The 16,094-nt window shown below is 34.8% G+C and overlaps 1 protein-coding gene across 2 annotated transcripts; it reads left to right on the top strand.

The window, feature by feature from the left end:
* The first annotated feature begins 727 nt into the window (after positions 1–727).
* LOC128987665 (gremlin-1-like) lies at positions 728–7,637 on the top strand. 2 transcript variants are annotated; one of them, XM_054408635.1, is made up of 4 exons: positions 728–819; positions 1,775–1,965; positions 5,710–5,950; positions 6,967–7,637. In XM_054408635.1, exons 2-4 carry the CDS (start codon positions 1,781–1,783, stop codon positions 7,156–7,158), a joined length of 618 nt encoding a protein of 205 aa, XP_054264610.1. In that variant the 5' UTR covers positions 728–819; positions 1,775–1,780; the 3' UTR covers positions 7,159–7,637. The 2 variants fall into 2 exon arrangements, with proteins under 2 accessions (XP_054264610.1, XP_054264611.1); XM_054408636.1 differs by having other exon boundaries at positions 5,710–5,945; positions 6,967–7,061.
* Positions 7,638–16,094: the final 8,457 nt, after the last annotated feature.

The following is a 16,094-nucleotide window of genomic DNA, read 5'->3' as shown; positions in this document are numbered from 1 at the left end:
CTCATAAACATTAGCTCTTAACGTTCGAGTACATAGAATAGAAAATAATTTTCATAGATAACCTCTCAAAACAATTTTCAGCTTGTTTCCAATTTTGCTAATTTAAATATGCAGCTGTTTAATAAGTGATACAATCATTTCGTCTATTACGAGTGTTTCACTGTAACCATCGATATGTCGATTGGCAAGAACGCAACAATAAGCTAAACCTTTACCTAAATCAATCGATATATAATTTCGATCCATGCGATTGCTATAATCGAAATTTACTACTGTTTACAACAGCTGATTTTTACTTCCCAGAGATTAAAAAGGCTTTATGGAGTAAAAATGCTACTTTAGACTCGCAACTCATGTAAAAAGCGGCCGCTTTTGCTGCAGTAAGACGATAACGTTATTACTATTCTATATTGTTTTTGACAACAAATACTGTACCGAAATTTACTTCCCTATGATAGACGTGTTATTTGGCGTACAAGCAACGTAAATTACACTAAGCTGTATTAATGCACAATGTCAATAATTCTTTTAACAATAGACACTTTTGGAGATTGGCAAGGTTCTTTTTATGTATACGGAATAAACACGTTTGACTTCATCTAACGACTTCATACTAATTAAAATATAGTTAAAATCCTAGAAATAGTTACAACCAAAACATATTCTCTCAGTTTATAAAAAAAGTAAAAGCGAAACTAGTCTTCTATTGTTCATTTATATGATTGCAGGACACAGTAAAATGGAGTCGAACCAAATGCTCGTCTGCCAGCTGACATTTGCCGCCAAAATGACCTTCAAATAAAAGCCATCTGTCTAGAGGTATTGTCACAGCACTGACATTTACATGTTACGAACTATCTCTCGTCTTAGTAATTTCCAAATCCCAAACCACCTAATGTAGCAAACGTGAGATGAGTGAAATAGATTGGTTGGATTGCTTAGGTCTTTCAAATTCTAATTTTTATTTTATATTTAGGATTGTTTTTGGAACTTTAAAAAAAGTAAGGCGAACTCCACTTTAAACGAAGTTGTTCAATATCTGTATGGGAAAGAACACTAGCATAATATCATGAGTTTAATATTTGGATGTTAAAAAAAAGTAAGGCGAACTAAACTTTAAACGAAGTTGTTCAATATCTGTATGGGAAAGAACACTAGCATAATATCATGAGTTTAATATTTGGATGTTAAAAAAAAGTAAGGCGAACTAAACTTTAAACGAAGTTGTTCAATATCTGTATGGGAAAGAACACTAGCATAATATCATGACGTACAATATTAATGTATCTTTGTCGATGAAAACAGATAATAATACCATCTGTGATAGTAGCTTTTTATATTTTTATATCCTCAATGCAGACTACAATTCCAAATATCCTAAGCAAAGATTTATGATTTGATCTTTCCTAACATATTCAGCAAATCAGCTGGACTTATTTTCCATTTCAAAAAAATACACCTGTTCATTTGTTTTCGTTGTTTCTGAACCCTAAGGACTAAGATTTATTAAACTCAGACCAAATAGGGCCTCCTTCCACAAACCCTAGTGTTCACTAAGCTGTTATTCTCAATCAACTGCACTTTCCCTCAAGTTATTGTGGACGATTAGGCTTGATCTGTAACTGAGTGCAAATGCAAATCAATGCGTATTTAAAAAAATTCTCTCCACAGGCAAGTCTGGTCATAACTCCATCATGCAAGCGTACCTACTCCCATTACATTGTCCAACTAAAACTTCAAAATATTTGATTGTTAATACAACGTTGTTCTTCAGTGTCGGATGGCGACCCTCTGCTTCCTGCTGGTCCTTGTCCTCACCTCCGTGGCTGCGGACTCCATCCTGGACATGATAGACACGAAGGCGGTAGAGAGGATCGTGGCTGAGAGGAGAGCAAACTCATCCAAGGAGTTCCTACTCGACAACAACTCCCTTCTAGAAGAAGAGACCACAGAGTCAATATTGAGGTGCGGGATGAAAGTGGTTGTATTAAAATATTTGGAGACGATTGTCAAATCTTGGGTCTTTGGGGAGATGACATCGTTGTGGCGAAAATTCTGGCCAGCGTTTTAACACAAAATTCCATTATGCTTTTTGATACCTGAAGAGCTTGTAGAACATCCTATATATTAAAACGAAACAGGGTTTTTTTATTTCACGATTCTGAATCAACCACTTGACGGATTTTTATGATTTTTGTGTTGTAAGAAAGATAATTTTGAGAGCTAGGGAATGTCGAAACCATAATTTTAGTTTAGGGTTTCAGTTTTTTTGAAATTAAGTTTTAATTTTCAAAAAGTCTAGCAGCCGACGGACGAGTTAAAGTCGTTTTAGTGTTGGTTTAACTAACAGCTGGTTTCTAACTGTCATTGAAATGTTTATGTTACAAGTTGTTTGTATACAAAAATATTGATCGTCAGAGTTTGCTTCCACACTATTTTACTTTAAAATGCAGTTTATTTTCTACCGTAAAAGATCTATGTTATCAGGAGATTGTGTAATTTTGAACTAAACATTTTAAACGTATAATCAAGTTTTGTCATAAATGATATCCGTCTAAGTATAAGTGCTTAATCCTTTAAGATATAAGTGGTTTACGTGTTGATACATCCTTTTCTAGATGTTTGAATATAAGTATGACTGCATACAGTACACATGAAAATGTCAACCGGTGTATGATTCAGAAACTTGATAAAGTGGTACATTCCAAAAGTAGACCAAAAGGCTCGGATCTCGGATGGGCTGGACAGGCTTTGAATGGTGGAGAGAAGATACTTCAACTTTTAAAAGTGTATTCCAAGGAGTACTACAAGGTAGACGACCACTTGGAAGACCAAGTAATGAAAGACATCTTCAGACTATGGTATCTTCCTGTCTTCCTGTCGTCCAGAAATGGCAGGGGATAGAAGAGAACGGGAGGCAAGGATCATTTTAGAGGTTTCATTGGCCAAGGTGGTAAAATAAGGTACGGTAAGTGATAGTAGGCCTATGCAGTGGAAGGTGGTATGTAGCTACTGTACTCAAAGCCAGCGTGTGTGAATCGGCCACCAAGTTGTAAACTAGCTTTTCTGAATCCTATTTATGTTGAATTGACTACTCGATTCCCGTACGTAGGACGGGCCAACAGCTCGTCTATAAATTTAAATGAAACAGTGTTTTTTTTTATTTCACGATTCTGAATCAACCGCTCGGCGGATTTTCATGATTTTTGTGTTGAAAGAAAGATAATTTTGAGAACTAGGGAATGTCGAAGCCATAATTTTAGTTTAGGGTCCCATTTTTTAGAAATTAAGTTTTAATTTTTAAAAAGTCTAGCAGCCGACGCTAAGATTCTAAACTAGCTTTTGGCATAAAATAATTTGCTTAACATAACAGCTGTAAACATTCAGCTTTTGTGTCACAAATTCAGCATTTGGATAAAAATGTAAAGACATACTTAGGGTTGACTAATTTATACTATGTGTAATACTTATCATTGATACGTTCAATTCTTCTGTAAGAGGATGACAGTTAATTAAATATACATAGTAAAATACTAGGATGTTCAAATTATTTTTTAAAGCAATCTTTGTAATCTTCGATTTGTTTTAGAGCAATATAATTTGTTTTAACTAACAGCTGGTTAAATATAAACTATGGAACTATGAGGTTATTTTATTTACTCTTATTTTGTCATTGATTATAGGAAATAAGTAAGATTAGTAGATATAATTAGACCACAGTTTAAAATAGTTTAGACCAAAATTAACTAAACCACAGAACAAATCGAGGCTCTGTACACGAGTCTTAATAAAAAAATGATAAATGCAAATTATTTTACTGCTCCACTTTTCAAGGAAAGATTAGAAAAATAACAATGTTTACATGTTTTAATTCTTCCATGGTAGCTTTTTGTTTACAATTAATGTTTGTCTGCTTTAACTTTCTTTGGATTAGGCCCGGAAATATTGATGTCATAAAAAGAATATCAAGAATAAACATGAATCACGATTTTAAATTACCACCACAACCTCAGCCGGGTTTTATACAAAGATAAACAGATGGATGACATAGATTGAACACAACGTCAACATTGACCTAGGATACTGCAATTAGACAAACCATCCTTTTATGAAATCGTGTTCAGTTGTGGTTACGTTTGGGGGTGCCTATATCAGCGCCCCCAAACGTGAAAAAATCACTTTTATTTTAACTATGAATATATTGTAGTTTAAATTAACTAATATGGGAAAATACTATGTACATTTATTCAATGAGGGTGGGTAATTATCAAGGATATAACTGACTAGCTGTACCCGCGGGCTTTGCCCCGTTTAACTTCATAAGTATTCGCATGGCTCATTCACGTCCTGGTTGAAGTTCGTTCGCTACGCTCACTCACCTTTAGGTTAGAGCTCGTTCGCTGCGCTCACTTGCCTTCAGGTTAGCTCGTTAGCTACGCTAACTCGCCTCCAGGTTGAAGTTCGTTCGCTACGATCACTCACCATTTGGTTGGAAATTAGCTGTTGCCACAAAAAAAAATAATAATAGTGCTGCACCCTGTTGGTAATCCTTGTAACTTTTATGCTATTGAACAACATAGAACAGAACCAACTTGTTTAATTGAAACAGCTGTTAAGATTCATTAATTCCTTTTAAATATGAAAAATCATAAAATTAACATAGGGAACTACAGAGCCACTGGGGCGGAGCCCGAAAGGGTTTTTGGGATAAGAATATGCTTTAATGTTAATCGGGAATGTGAGCTATCATCATGCCAAATTTCAGCCAAATCCGTCCAGTAGTTTATGCGTGATTGAGCAACACACACACACACACACACACACACACAAACTCACAAACTTTCAGATTTATAATATTAGTAAGATAACGGTATGGATAATAAACATTGACCATTACGTCATTAGCTTTACTAGCGTGTTTACTTTTTATATTCCTGCTACATGTGACCAGTTATTTTTTCAAATTAATGTTATTTGAACCAAACAGCTGTTTCAGAACAATCTGTTATTGTTTTTACTTTTCTTTGTTTACACTTATTTATTTAGCAATTAATGCAGCGAAATTGATATAAAGGATAGGTGTGACGATTAGTTTTGATGTTAGGACACCAAAGTAAAATTATGTGTACTGTGAATTTTATTGGATATTATCGTTTTTTTTAGGTCGTTTCTATTCAGACCTACTGGAAATTGTGTATATAGTAGTTGTATTGTGGTGATAATAATTATGGAAGAGGCAGGTATGCTATGGATGGTGGTATCGTTGACTAGGTCTATACACTTCTCAATTGACTATTACTCTCTCTACTGTAAGCTACTTATAATCAGTGTGCGTCTGTGCGAATCGGCTGCAAATCTCACTTCAACGCTTTTCACATCGTAAAAATTACAGAATTGCTGTTTTATTGTAAAATTATCGGATTTAAAATGCATATCGTATAGGCCTATGATGGAATAAAAACGTATTTGGTCACACAACATTTGTTAACAAGATGATTTTTCACATTAAAAATGCAAGAAACTTTGTTTTTATATGTGTAAACTAGCTGATCTGAATTGTACACGGTTTTAACTGCCTACTGAATTCCCGTACGTAGGACGGGCTAACACCTCGTAATGTTTTAATTCAAAACTGAACTATTGACCATAAATTGAATTTATTTTTCTCTCGAGTATCACAACATATCTCACTGATAACTCTCTCTGCAGGAACTCCACAGAGGACCACCAACTCCAGGATATCCTGCGACGTCGCGGAAGCAGCCTCCTGCGGTCCAGCAAGGATGCACTTCTGGTCACCAGGAAGGAGTATCTCCGCAGGGATTGGTGCAAGTCAGAGCCGCTGGTCCAGGTCGTCCAGGAAGAAGGGTGCTCTCCGGTCACAGTGCTCAATAGGTTCTGCTATGGCCAATGTAACTCCTTCTACATCCCCAAAGGACCAAGGCGTAAGGTAATGTTGATTATATACTCTGAATGATGGAACCTGTCTTCAGCCCCCAATCTTCCTGGGTACTGGCCAATGGCTTAAGACCCATGCCAGTCTCAAGTAGACAAACTGTCAGGAGACAGGTTCCATCATACAGACTGTAATATTTCAAGGAAGACCATCAAAACTAGCTATCATGGCCTAGATAAGGTATTTACGCAACTAAGCTCAAACCGGGTTGATACGCTTAAAAACCTCCAGCACAATTTCATGTTCTTTGGGGTTTTTTGTTATTTGTGTTCAATGAAAAAAAATCCCATAGTAAAACAAAATTGAGAATTATTTTAATTTCACTATTTTGCTTTCATACTTGGGGTGTACTTTTTGTATTTTGTATAGGAACCTTTGTATTTGTTACTGAACCTTAGTTTTGTTACTTTCGGTGACAAATTTGTAAAAAAAAATTATAAATAGCCCATACAACTCCAGAATCAATCGTTCTTAGGATCGAAACGTAAAATGGCAGATTTTAAATTACCATTCTTAACCTCCTTTAAACTTCTCCATTGTATAAGCATATTTGTTCATAACCCAAACCCTGATCAACTTTGATAAAACTCCAGTCCAGTAACATCCACACACTGGGATAATTAAATTTATTGGCTATAGTGTGTTTAAATAATGAATGTAGTCAGGGATGTGATCTAACTGCGGCCAATGAATAAGGTGCATTCATTGGCCGAAGACAGATCCCTTTTCCAACCGTCTTCGTTATTTGAAAAATGTACAAGTCAGGTACAACGCTTTTTCAATAGCATAATTATTCTGAAAAAAACAGAGCGTGTAGTTTAAAGGCAAACTAGTGAAGATAGAATTAGATTACTGACGAAACAAATAACAAATGACAACTACATTTAGGCTTAAAAAAGAAACTTGTCTTTGTCAAGTAAACAACCTACAGAATAGTAGGTCTATAAAACCATGTATATCTCTAGGCTTCCCCATCAAAATAGCAAATTAGCCAACATACTTTTTTTCAGGGTAAATCAGGAAAGCCCGATGAAGACCTTTCAGCATTCAGGTCTTGTGCCTTCTGCAGGCCGAAGATATCTTCTTGGATCACCGTCACTTTGAGATGCAGGAAAAAGAAGAAAACAACTATTCGACGTAAGAAGATTCTGCGAATTAAACAATGCAGGTGTATAGCACAATCAGATAATATTCTGGGCTGAAGATATTGTTGGTTGATGTGTCCATTAACGGCTTTTTTTATATTCATTTCAATTTTCGAAAGTTTTTAAATTTACAAAGTTATAAGGATTGATATCTAAAAAGTTTTTATTAATAAGTTATAAGCTTTTAGTTATCAAACTCAAAGTAACCTAAATTTTTTTTTAATATGACTTTTCACGTTCCTGTGTCTGCATTCCTTAAGTTTTAAAACTACTTGTTCAGTGTAATTTTAATAATGTATTAGATTGTAAATTCAAGTTTTAAGTTGGATGTTATGTGTGTAGGTTAGTTTGATGTCTTTCATAGTTTTAGGAAATAGAATTGCTCTAGAATGTTACTAGGACATAAGACGATGTGATAATATGGATAGAAATTGTTATTGTTTGTATATTTTAAATATTAAAGATTTAGACGTATATTCTACATGAAGGGAATGCTGTTACATGAACACGTATTGTATTAAGAGATAGTAATTTGTAAGAAGATATATTTGTGTAAGTGTAATTCATAGTAAATTTTAATTTTTACAAATATTTTTTCTGTTAAAAAATATATTTATCTTTGAATGTATTGAGTATTTATGTGCTGACCTTACCAAACCTCTGAACTTGATATAATATGCTATTTGGCTTCCTCCAAGCATCTATTAAAGTTGAAATCATAAATATTTCATTGAATAAAAAACGTTACAGGTGAAAAAAATAATATTTTATCGGGTGTAAATGGAAATGGTACCAAATAAAGTATACGTTTTTGACAAGTTTAATATTTACAAAATACTGATTAATGCATCTATGTGGTTACCACAATTACAAGTTTAATTTCTATTCAGTTTTACATAGTTATAAATATAAATTAGTGGTGTAGTTGAGCCCCCGATGCATGGGAACAGCATCCTACTCTGCCTTTTAGAAAGAGCAACTTATACTGTATATTGATAGGCAACTCATATTTGCTACGGTAATGGTGAGTGTTTCCGCATTGGGAAATTTATGACTGCACATCTTTGATGAAAATAAATTCATGATATACAATTTAATATTATACAGGGTGTTAAAAAAAGATTGGGACATGATTTAGGAAGGGTTTCCTTGAGTCAAAATAGAAGAAAATCTTCTATATAAATAAAATTAGAGTTTTGTCTGTACATTGCTCAGAATTATACATTTTAAGGTTATTTTTACGTTTTATACATTAAAGAAGCAGAAACGAGTCTTATCTCTATTTCTGTTTGTCTGTCTGTCTTTAACACTCAAGATGGCATTTTACGCTATCTTCTTTAGGAAAACGAGAGTACCTATCAAGATCCAAGTCATTTTAATGTATTCACTGGATTGGCGAGAGTGTCTTTAGCCATTAAAATATGGCCTCACTACATTGTAAATAAAATTACGGACGTTCAAAAATGCAGTTTTGTGCGACTTTTGTCAAGTTTTGTAAAATTTTTATCACATAATCATCCAGGAAATAACGAACAGCTGTTCGGATCAAGATTATTTTTTCTAGCTTTCACTGATATGTTTACAAATACCGCAACCATTTTCGATCACATTTTGAAAGCAAATCCCAACCAAGTGAGATTAAAAACGTTTTTCTCACATAACGGATTTAATTAATCGTAAGTGCAATATAGTGTAACCGTAAATGAAAAGCATTTTTTAGTTTAATCATTGGATTTAACATATGGACCAACACGATCCGGGTGACATTTAATTGCGGAGCATTTGTTTTGGCTCGAAACTGTCACTACTGTCAGATACTGTATTTGCTAAGGTTTATATATAATAGTTTTGCCAACATATCTGATAATATGCAAACCAACTGCTGTTCTTAATATAAGAAGGTTTCAACTAACTATGATAAGATCCCCGTGCGTAGAACGGGCACCCAGCTAGTCAAGAATAAAATATTTTCCAAAATCACTTCGTTAACCAGATATCTGCCAGTTTGTATTTTTTACATAAAAATTTTATCTTTCGATTTTACCAATTTTTATGAGGTATAAAATACTTGTGTATATGTTGGAAAAACAATTATTTTTGTCCAATTTATAATTTCAAAATGGTGGCAATTTTAGTTTTTAAAATTTAAATTACAAAAAGTGGCTAATTTTGTAAAGAAAGTGTCTAGAAAACTTTTATTCAGTGTTTACAATGTTCCATCAATCGGCACCAAGTTCAAAAATATTGAATAAAAATAGCTGAAATATCAAGAATGTTATTGGCTTTTTATCTCATTTTTCTATAGGTACTGTATTTTGCAACTAAAAATCGTGATATTTCAAAAATTTTTTTTATTTTTTTTAATTTATGTGTCATTTGCTAGAAAATTTTTGATACAAAATAAACGCGTTTTTAATATTTTTGCCATAAAATCAGCAATTTTTAGCAATTAAAATGTACAAAATTAAAATGGCCACCATTTTGAAGTTTTAAAGATATTTTTTCAAACATGGACCTACAACATACATATCAAGTTTCATAAAGATCTGTTATAATAATCCAAAGATAAAAATGTTTATTTAAAAACAAAACGGCGGATATCTGTTTAACGAGGCATTTTTGTAAACCAGTTTTATTCTTTAGTTTCTCCTTATTTTCACCCAATAAATCACTACGTAAATTATGTTCCCATCCTTTTTTGGGGGGGAGGGGGCCCTGTATACAGATATTGCATCAATTATCTTCCATATATTCCAATACAAGTTCACCTTTTTTACTAACACAACATAATATGGCTTAAGTTACTCGTATTAATTGGTAAGCAGATATTCTTGACCTTCTAAAACTTAACTTTAAAGGGAAAACTAAATAATATAACTTTAATATCAGGCTATAACATACTTCACTCGTTTACAAAGTCGATTTTTTTCAATTCGATAGTTTATAAAAATGTACAAATGGCTTGCCGGGTGAACTTAAAAAAATACCCACATTGCAAAACAAACAGCATACGGTGCTAAGCGAACTATTTTTTTCCTTAATGGTTTGGTAAAAGTATAATAATACTGGTATAAAAATACTAATAATAATACCGGCATTTTTTTAACTAATACTAATAATACTGAGTATAAAATATTTATTAAAACGCCAACTGTTCCAAACAAACAATAAAAACCAATGTTTTGTGAATAGTGTTTAGTTTTATCTAAAGAAAAAATCGGATTGAGCTGGTTAGTGAGTTCCTTTTGAGTGTGACACTAGACATGATAGTGGAAAATATATTAAACCACTAACTAAGTTGTTTACAGACAAAAGCCTTTGTCGGTTTCTTCCTTGATTTTCTTTTAAAAACATTAACTCGTCTTTCGTGGTGTATTTCTAAAGAGTTTTTATTGTTTAAGTTCAATTTCGGTGATACCATGCTTATGTCAAAGTTATGCTTTAAGTCTATAGGTTTGTGTGTTCATTTTATGTCTTAAAACATACGAGTTTTCTATTCTACAATAAAGCATTGTTCAATTATGTGATTCAAATTTGTGGAACCCAGGGAGCAAAGTCGTGGGCTCACATCCCTGAGTGGCCTTAAAAATATATCAGTACGGTCCATACACGTACTGTACCGGCTCACCCCTTGCTTTTCTTGATAAACAGATTAAATAGTAGATATATGCTACAATGTCTACCCCTTAATCTATGGCTCCACCAACAGCCGACAAGTCTTTGAGATCCAAGCGTACTTGAAATTGCTAGGTTAAAAGGGCCGCCAACCTCTTTTCCGGCCAAAAAGGTCCTTCATGTGATAACCTAAGTTTAAATTATAATATTGAATATTATCTTTAAGCGTTACTTTTACGTTGTACGAGCAGTCATGTGTAAAGAGTATTAATCCATCTACTAGGAGGTCACGAATTGTGGATATTTATAGGAATGCACTGTGGATGCGATACTCCCTGGTATGGATAACATCCGCACTAGTGAGTACTACGACTATCCGCAGTACTATCCTGATAATTAGACCAATTCGTTAATACCAAAGAAAAAATGTGGTTCGGATTCCACTATAAACTGTAGGTACCTTAGTTGTCATTAGCTGTATGGGCTATTAATTAATAGCTGTGTCTAAGGAACATGTCGGCCTTAGTCACTAACAAGACTACAAGATCGCGCCACTCATCCTACACTCATCCTTCACTCATATTTGGGTTAAAATATGTACATAGTGGCGTCCCAATCTTAAATAATTTGATTGATTGATTGATTGCTACATTAACGACGTAAACAGATTCATAAAACCATTAGAGCGAACCATTCACAATCATAAAAATTAAATTCAAGTAAGCGTGAAAATTAAACGCACAAATGGAAAAGGAAAGCAAAGTTCAGATTATCAAAAGGCGAAAGAAACAAAATGTTAATATTTGTACAATTCAAATACGTCATTAACACAGTAAAACTATAAATAATCCTTTGTCTCGTCAAATGCAATTTTTCCTGAGTAGTTTATGGGTCAACATCAAAACAATGGACTCTGAAAAGTCGTTAAGTGACAATCGCTGAGTTTATGGCTTTTAGTTAAACAAACCTTGGAACAAAATGTTTACGGATTGTCGGGAGTTGAAGTGAGATTGAGAGAAACAGAGATGTTAACGAGACACGATCAAGTGTCTGTTTGTCTGTCTGTCTGCCTGTCTGTCTGTCTGTTTGATGGAACAAACACAGAAACTAGAACGTCCATTCGCTTCATTCACCTATTGACAAATCGGTCCCGCGACACTGCTGTCATTACTGTATTTTACAGCTAGAGTGTTTTAAAGTTTACGAAATTGTTTTCAGCAAATTTTTACGATCGGTAAACATGTACGAGATGTTGAAAAACATCAATATTTTTGTTTTCAGGACACAGGAGTAAAAATAAGTTGGTGAACACGGTTTCGAAACAATTACGTAAAAATATTATCGTAAAAAAGCCTATTTGTCAGTTTGTGTTTAAGACATTATTATGACATTAGCAATTATATTGATCTTCCGCATTTTTTTTTTTTTTTTTTTGGACAGACTCTCCTATCCTGAAATGTTATGCGTCATGTGTGTTATTTGTGGAATCTGAATGTTTTTAAGTCAACGCAATTGATTTCGTCAAAATTTTACAAACTTTTGTAAACATGTGAACGATGAAAAACCACAGATTTTTAACTTATTCTTGTTCTTAATTGACATAGTTTTTTTACTGTGGTAGTTAATACTTTGTTTAAGTAATTACACAAAAATATCAAATGAAGTGAAAAATTTAAATACAAATCCATCTAATAATTTGTTTTATCATTACGTTACCGATTTTCATCATAATAATTTCTCAATAATTTCCATAAATTATCTTGTCCTGCTGTTTTACCAGTATATCTTGATATACACAATTGTTTGCAGAAAACGTTAATCAAATTCTGTATTCATCTAAAGTCCTACAAACATTAATTTGTCTCTAATTGCTGTTTTCACATGACACAAAATTGTAAACCAGTGTCTTTAACACAGTACTGTATACAACATCTATTAAATACCAAGCCAGAAGAAAAAATACTAATTTGTCTTAAGGCGTAATTATGTTAGGCTATTACTTATTTCCTTAATTTCCAACAAACTAATACACCTGTAATTCTACCAGAATCACGCAAAATTTCTTGAGTTCCGAATTGATTGCTTACTGTGCAAACTGTAGCATAGAGTGGCTATCAAAATTGTGTAATATGTTTATTTAGCTAAGCTATATAATCATATTACACTTCGCGTTCGTGTTACAAATTATATTTTTCCTACAGTTACTATGAAGCATATAAATACTACAGCGAGCTTTTTAAGCACGTAATCCGTGTACGCTTGAAAATAAGTTGGCAACTTTTAAAGACACGACGACTACGATCAGCTGGTGCAGTGTTTCCCTTAAACGCTTGGATTTAATCCAACCTAAAAATGTGTAGTACAGTATAGTTTTTATAGTTTTTATTGATTACTAGCTGGCCCGACAGACGTCGTCCTGTCCTATTGTGGTTTTATGTCACATGCTCGTTCATTTTCAAGATGAGCTCGTTCGCATGGCTCAATCACGTCCTGGTTGAAGTTCGTTCGCTACGCTCACTCACCTTTAGGTTGGAGCTCGTTCGCTGCGCTCACTTGCCTTCAGGTTAGCTCGTTCGCTACGCTAACTCGCCTCCAGGTTGAAGTTCGTTCGCTACGCTCACTCACCTTTTGGTTGCAAATTAGCTGTTATCATAAATTAAAAATAAATATAGTGCTGCACCCTGTTCGTAAACCTATTAACTTTTTAATTCTATTGAACATCATAGAATCAAATTGTTTAGTTGCACCAGCTGTTAAGATTCTTTAATTCCATTTAAATATGAGTACGCATAAGGTTAACATGGGAAACTCCAGAGCCACTGGGGCGGAGCCCTATTGACGGATCTGCACCAAACTTCACACAAACCATCCTTGAATAATACTTAATAATGCCTGAAAGTTTCATTACAATCTGTCGAGCGGTTTTGGAGTCCATAAAGGACAAACATACAAATATACAAATATACAAACATACAAATATACAAATATACAAATATACAAACATACATTGGATTTTATATATATAGATATACTTAGTCTTTCAAAAACTATATACAACATAGTTTTATTGAGCGGAGCGAGCGAAGCGAGCGAAGCTCTTATACGTCGACTCTTATGCATTTCGTAATACGCAAACTCCTCCTAGACGGCTGAATCAATCGTTTTCAAATTTTGCATGGTGATAAAGACCATACCGGTGAGTGCCAACATCTATATCGCGTTAAAAAAGTCTCTCAGGAATCCGCCCCACTGGGTCTCAAAGTTTCAATGTAATCCTTATGAAAGCAGTATTTGACACATAAACAAAGACATATGATCAGCTGTTGACTTTTGAATGCAGTAGATAGAGAAATAGCTGATAGCATTATTCCACAGATATTAGAACAGAAACTGTACGGATCATGAATATAATTAAATGACGACATTAACTTGAGGTCCGTGACGTAGGAAGTGGTGAAGGAAGTAGTAAAGGTGAGTCTGGAGTGTGCAAACCACGTGGAAACGGTTTATGACGAATAGATTAAGGTATCTGCATTCCTAAAATTCTATGGGCAGGGAGGAAAACAGGTCCGCGACGTAGGAAGTGGTGAAGGAAGTAGTCAAGGTGAGCTGTCCGGAGTGTGGGAACTGTTTATGACGATTAGATTAAGGGATCTGCAAACCTAAAATGCTATTGGAAGGGGAGAAAACAAGTCCGCGACGTAGGAAGTGGTGAAGTAAGTAGTAAAGGCGAGCTGTCCGCAGTGTGGGTTTTGTTTATGACCATTATATTAAGGTATTTGCAATCCTATGATGCTATGGGAAGGGAGGGAAACAGGTCGATGACATAGGAAGTGGTGAAGGAAGTAGTAAAGGCGAGCAGTCCGGAGTGTGGGAACTGTTTATGACGATTAGATTAATGTATCTGCAATTCTAAAATGCTATGGAAAGGGAGGAAAACAGGTCCGGGACGTAGGGAGTGGTGAAGGAAGTAGTAAAGGCGAGCAGTCCGGAGTGTGGGAACTGTTTATGACGATTAGATTAAGGGATCTGCAATCTTAAAATGCTATGGAAAGGGAGGAAAACAGGTCCGGGACGTAGGAAGTGGCGAAGGAAGTAGTAAAGGCGAGTTGTTCGGATTGTGGGATCTGTTTATGACCAATAGATTAAGGTATTTGCATTTCAATAATGCTAAAGGAAGGGAGGGAAACAGGTCCGTGACGTAGGAAGGGGCGAAGGAAGTAGTAAAGGCGAGCAGTCCGGAGTGTGGGAACTGTTTGTGACGATTAGATTCAGGGATCTGCAATCTTAAAATGCTATGGGAAGGGAGGAAAACAGGTCCGGGACGTAGGGAGTGGTGAAGGAAGTAGTAAAGGCGAGCAGTCCGGAGTGTGGGAACTGTTTATAACGATTAGATTAAGGGATCTGCAATCTTAAAATACTATGGAAAGGGAGGAAAACAGGTCCGGGACGTAGGAAGTGGTGAAGGAAGTAGTAAAGGCGAGCTGTCCGAACTGTGGGAACTGGGTATGACGATTAGATTAAGGTCTCTACAATCTTAAAATGCTCTTGAAAGAGAGGGAAAATGGTCCGCGACGTAGGAAGAGGTGAAGCAAGTAGTAAGGTGATCAGTGTGGAGTGTGGGAACTGGAAACCGTTTGTAGCAGTTGGATTAATGTATCTGCAATGCTGAAATGCTATGAGAATGAGAAGGGATGGAAAAATGCCCACGTTAAACGACTGTTTTTACTGCAGTATAACAACAACAATATAATATGAACCCTTGATGACTCCGCTCAATTTTGTGGATGCCTTTGCGAACGCCACCTAGTATAGTACAAGTATAGTTTTTATAGTTTTTATTGATTATATACTTAGTCTTTCAAAAACTATACTGTACTACACATTTTTAGGTTGGATTAAATCCAAGCGTTTAAGGGAAACACTGCACCAGCTGATCGTAGTCGTCGTGTCTTTAAAAGTTGCCAACTTATTTTCAAGCGTACACGGATTACGTGCTTAAAAAGCTCGCTGTTTTGTGTTGTTTGGTTGGAATACAGGAGTGCGTCAAAAAAAGAGTGCGGAAAAAATGTAGAAGAGTGTGGCAAAAGTATGTAAATGCAGTAATTAGTAACTTTCTGTATTATAATCCGTATCATGAAGCCCACTTTGTCGGTGACTGTAAGCAAATTTTATTTTTTTACTCAAGAAGTTTACTAGGTTATAGCTCTAGGAGGATTAAACATTATTGTTTAATCCTCCTAGTTATAGCTCAAATCATTCTGTATCTAGAAGTACCATCACAATCTGGACAATGCGAATGCATAACAATGCAGTAAAGAAGATCTCCCTGGATGGAATGGCTACTGCATAATGCAACTAGAGGCATACTTCGATGC

The sequence above is a fragment of the Macrosteles quadrilineatus genome, unplaced genomic scaffold, assembly GCF_028750875.1.
Source record: "Macrosteles quadrilineatus isolate MER2022 unplaced genomic scaffold, UCM_ALF_1.0 Scaffold_2__2_contigs__length_208266976, whole genome shotgun sequence".
Classification (NCBI taxonomy): domain Eukaryota; kingdom Metazoa; phylum Arthropoda; class Insecta; order Hemiptera; family Cicadellidae; genus Macrosteles; species Macrosteles quadrilineatus.
This window is presented reverse-complemented; position numbering and strand designations above follow the sequence as displayed.

Excerpts from the sequence above, each read along its gene's own strand:
- LOC128987665 (XM_054408635.1), top strand. The coding sequence starts at position 1,781 with ATGGCGACCCTCTGCTTCCTGCTGGTCCTTGTCCTCACCTCCGTGGCT. Across the intron at positions 1,966-5,709 it reads ACCACAGAGTCAATATTGAG|GAACTCCACAGAGGACCACC; the intron begins GTGCGGGATGAA and ends CTCTCTCTGCAG. Across the intron at positions 5,951-6,966 it reads CCAAAGGACCAAGGCGTAAG|GGTAAATCAGGAAAGCCCGA; the intron begins GTAATGTTGATT and ends ACTTTTTTTCAG.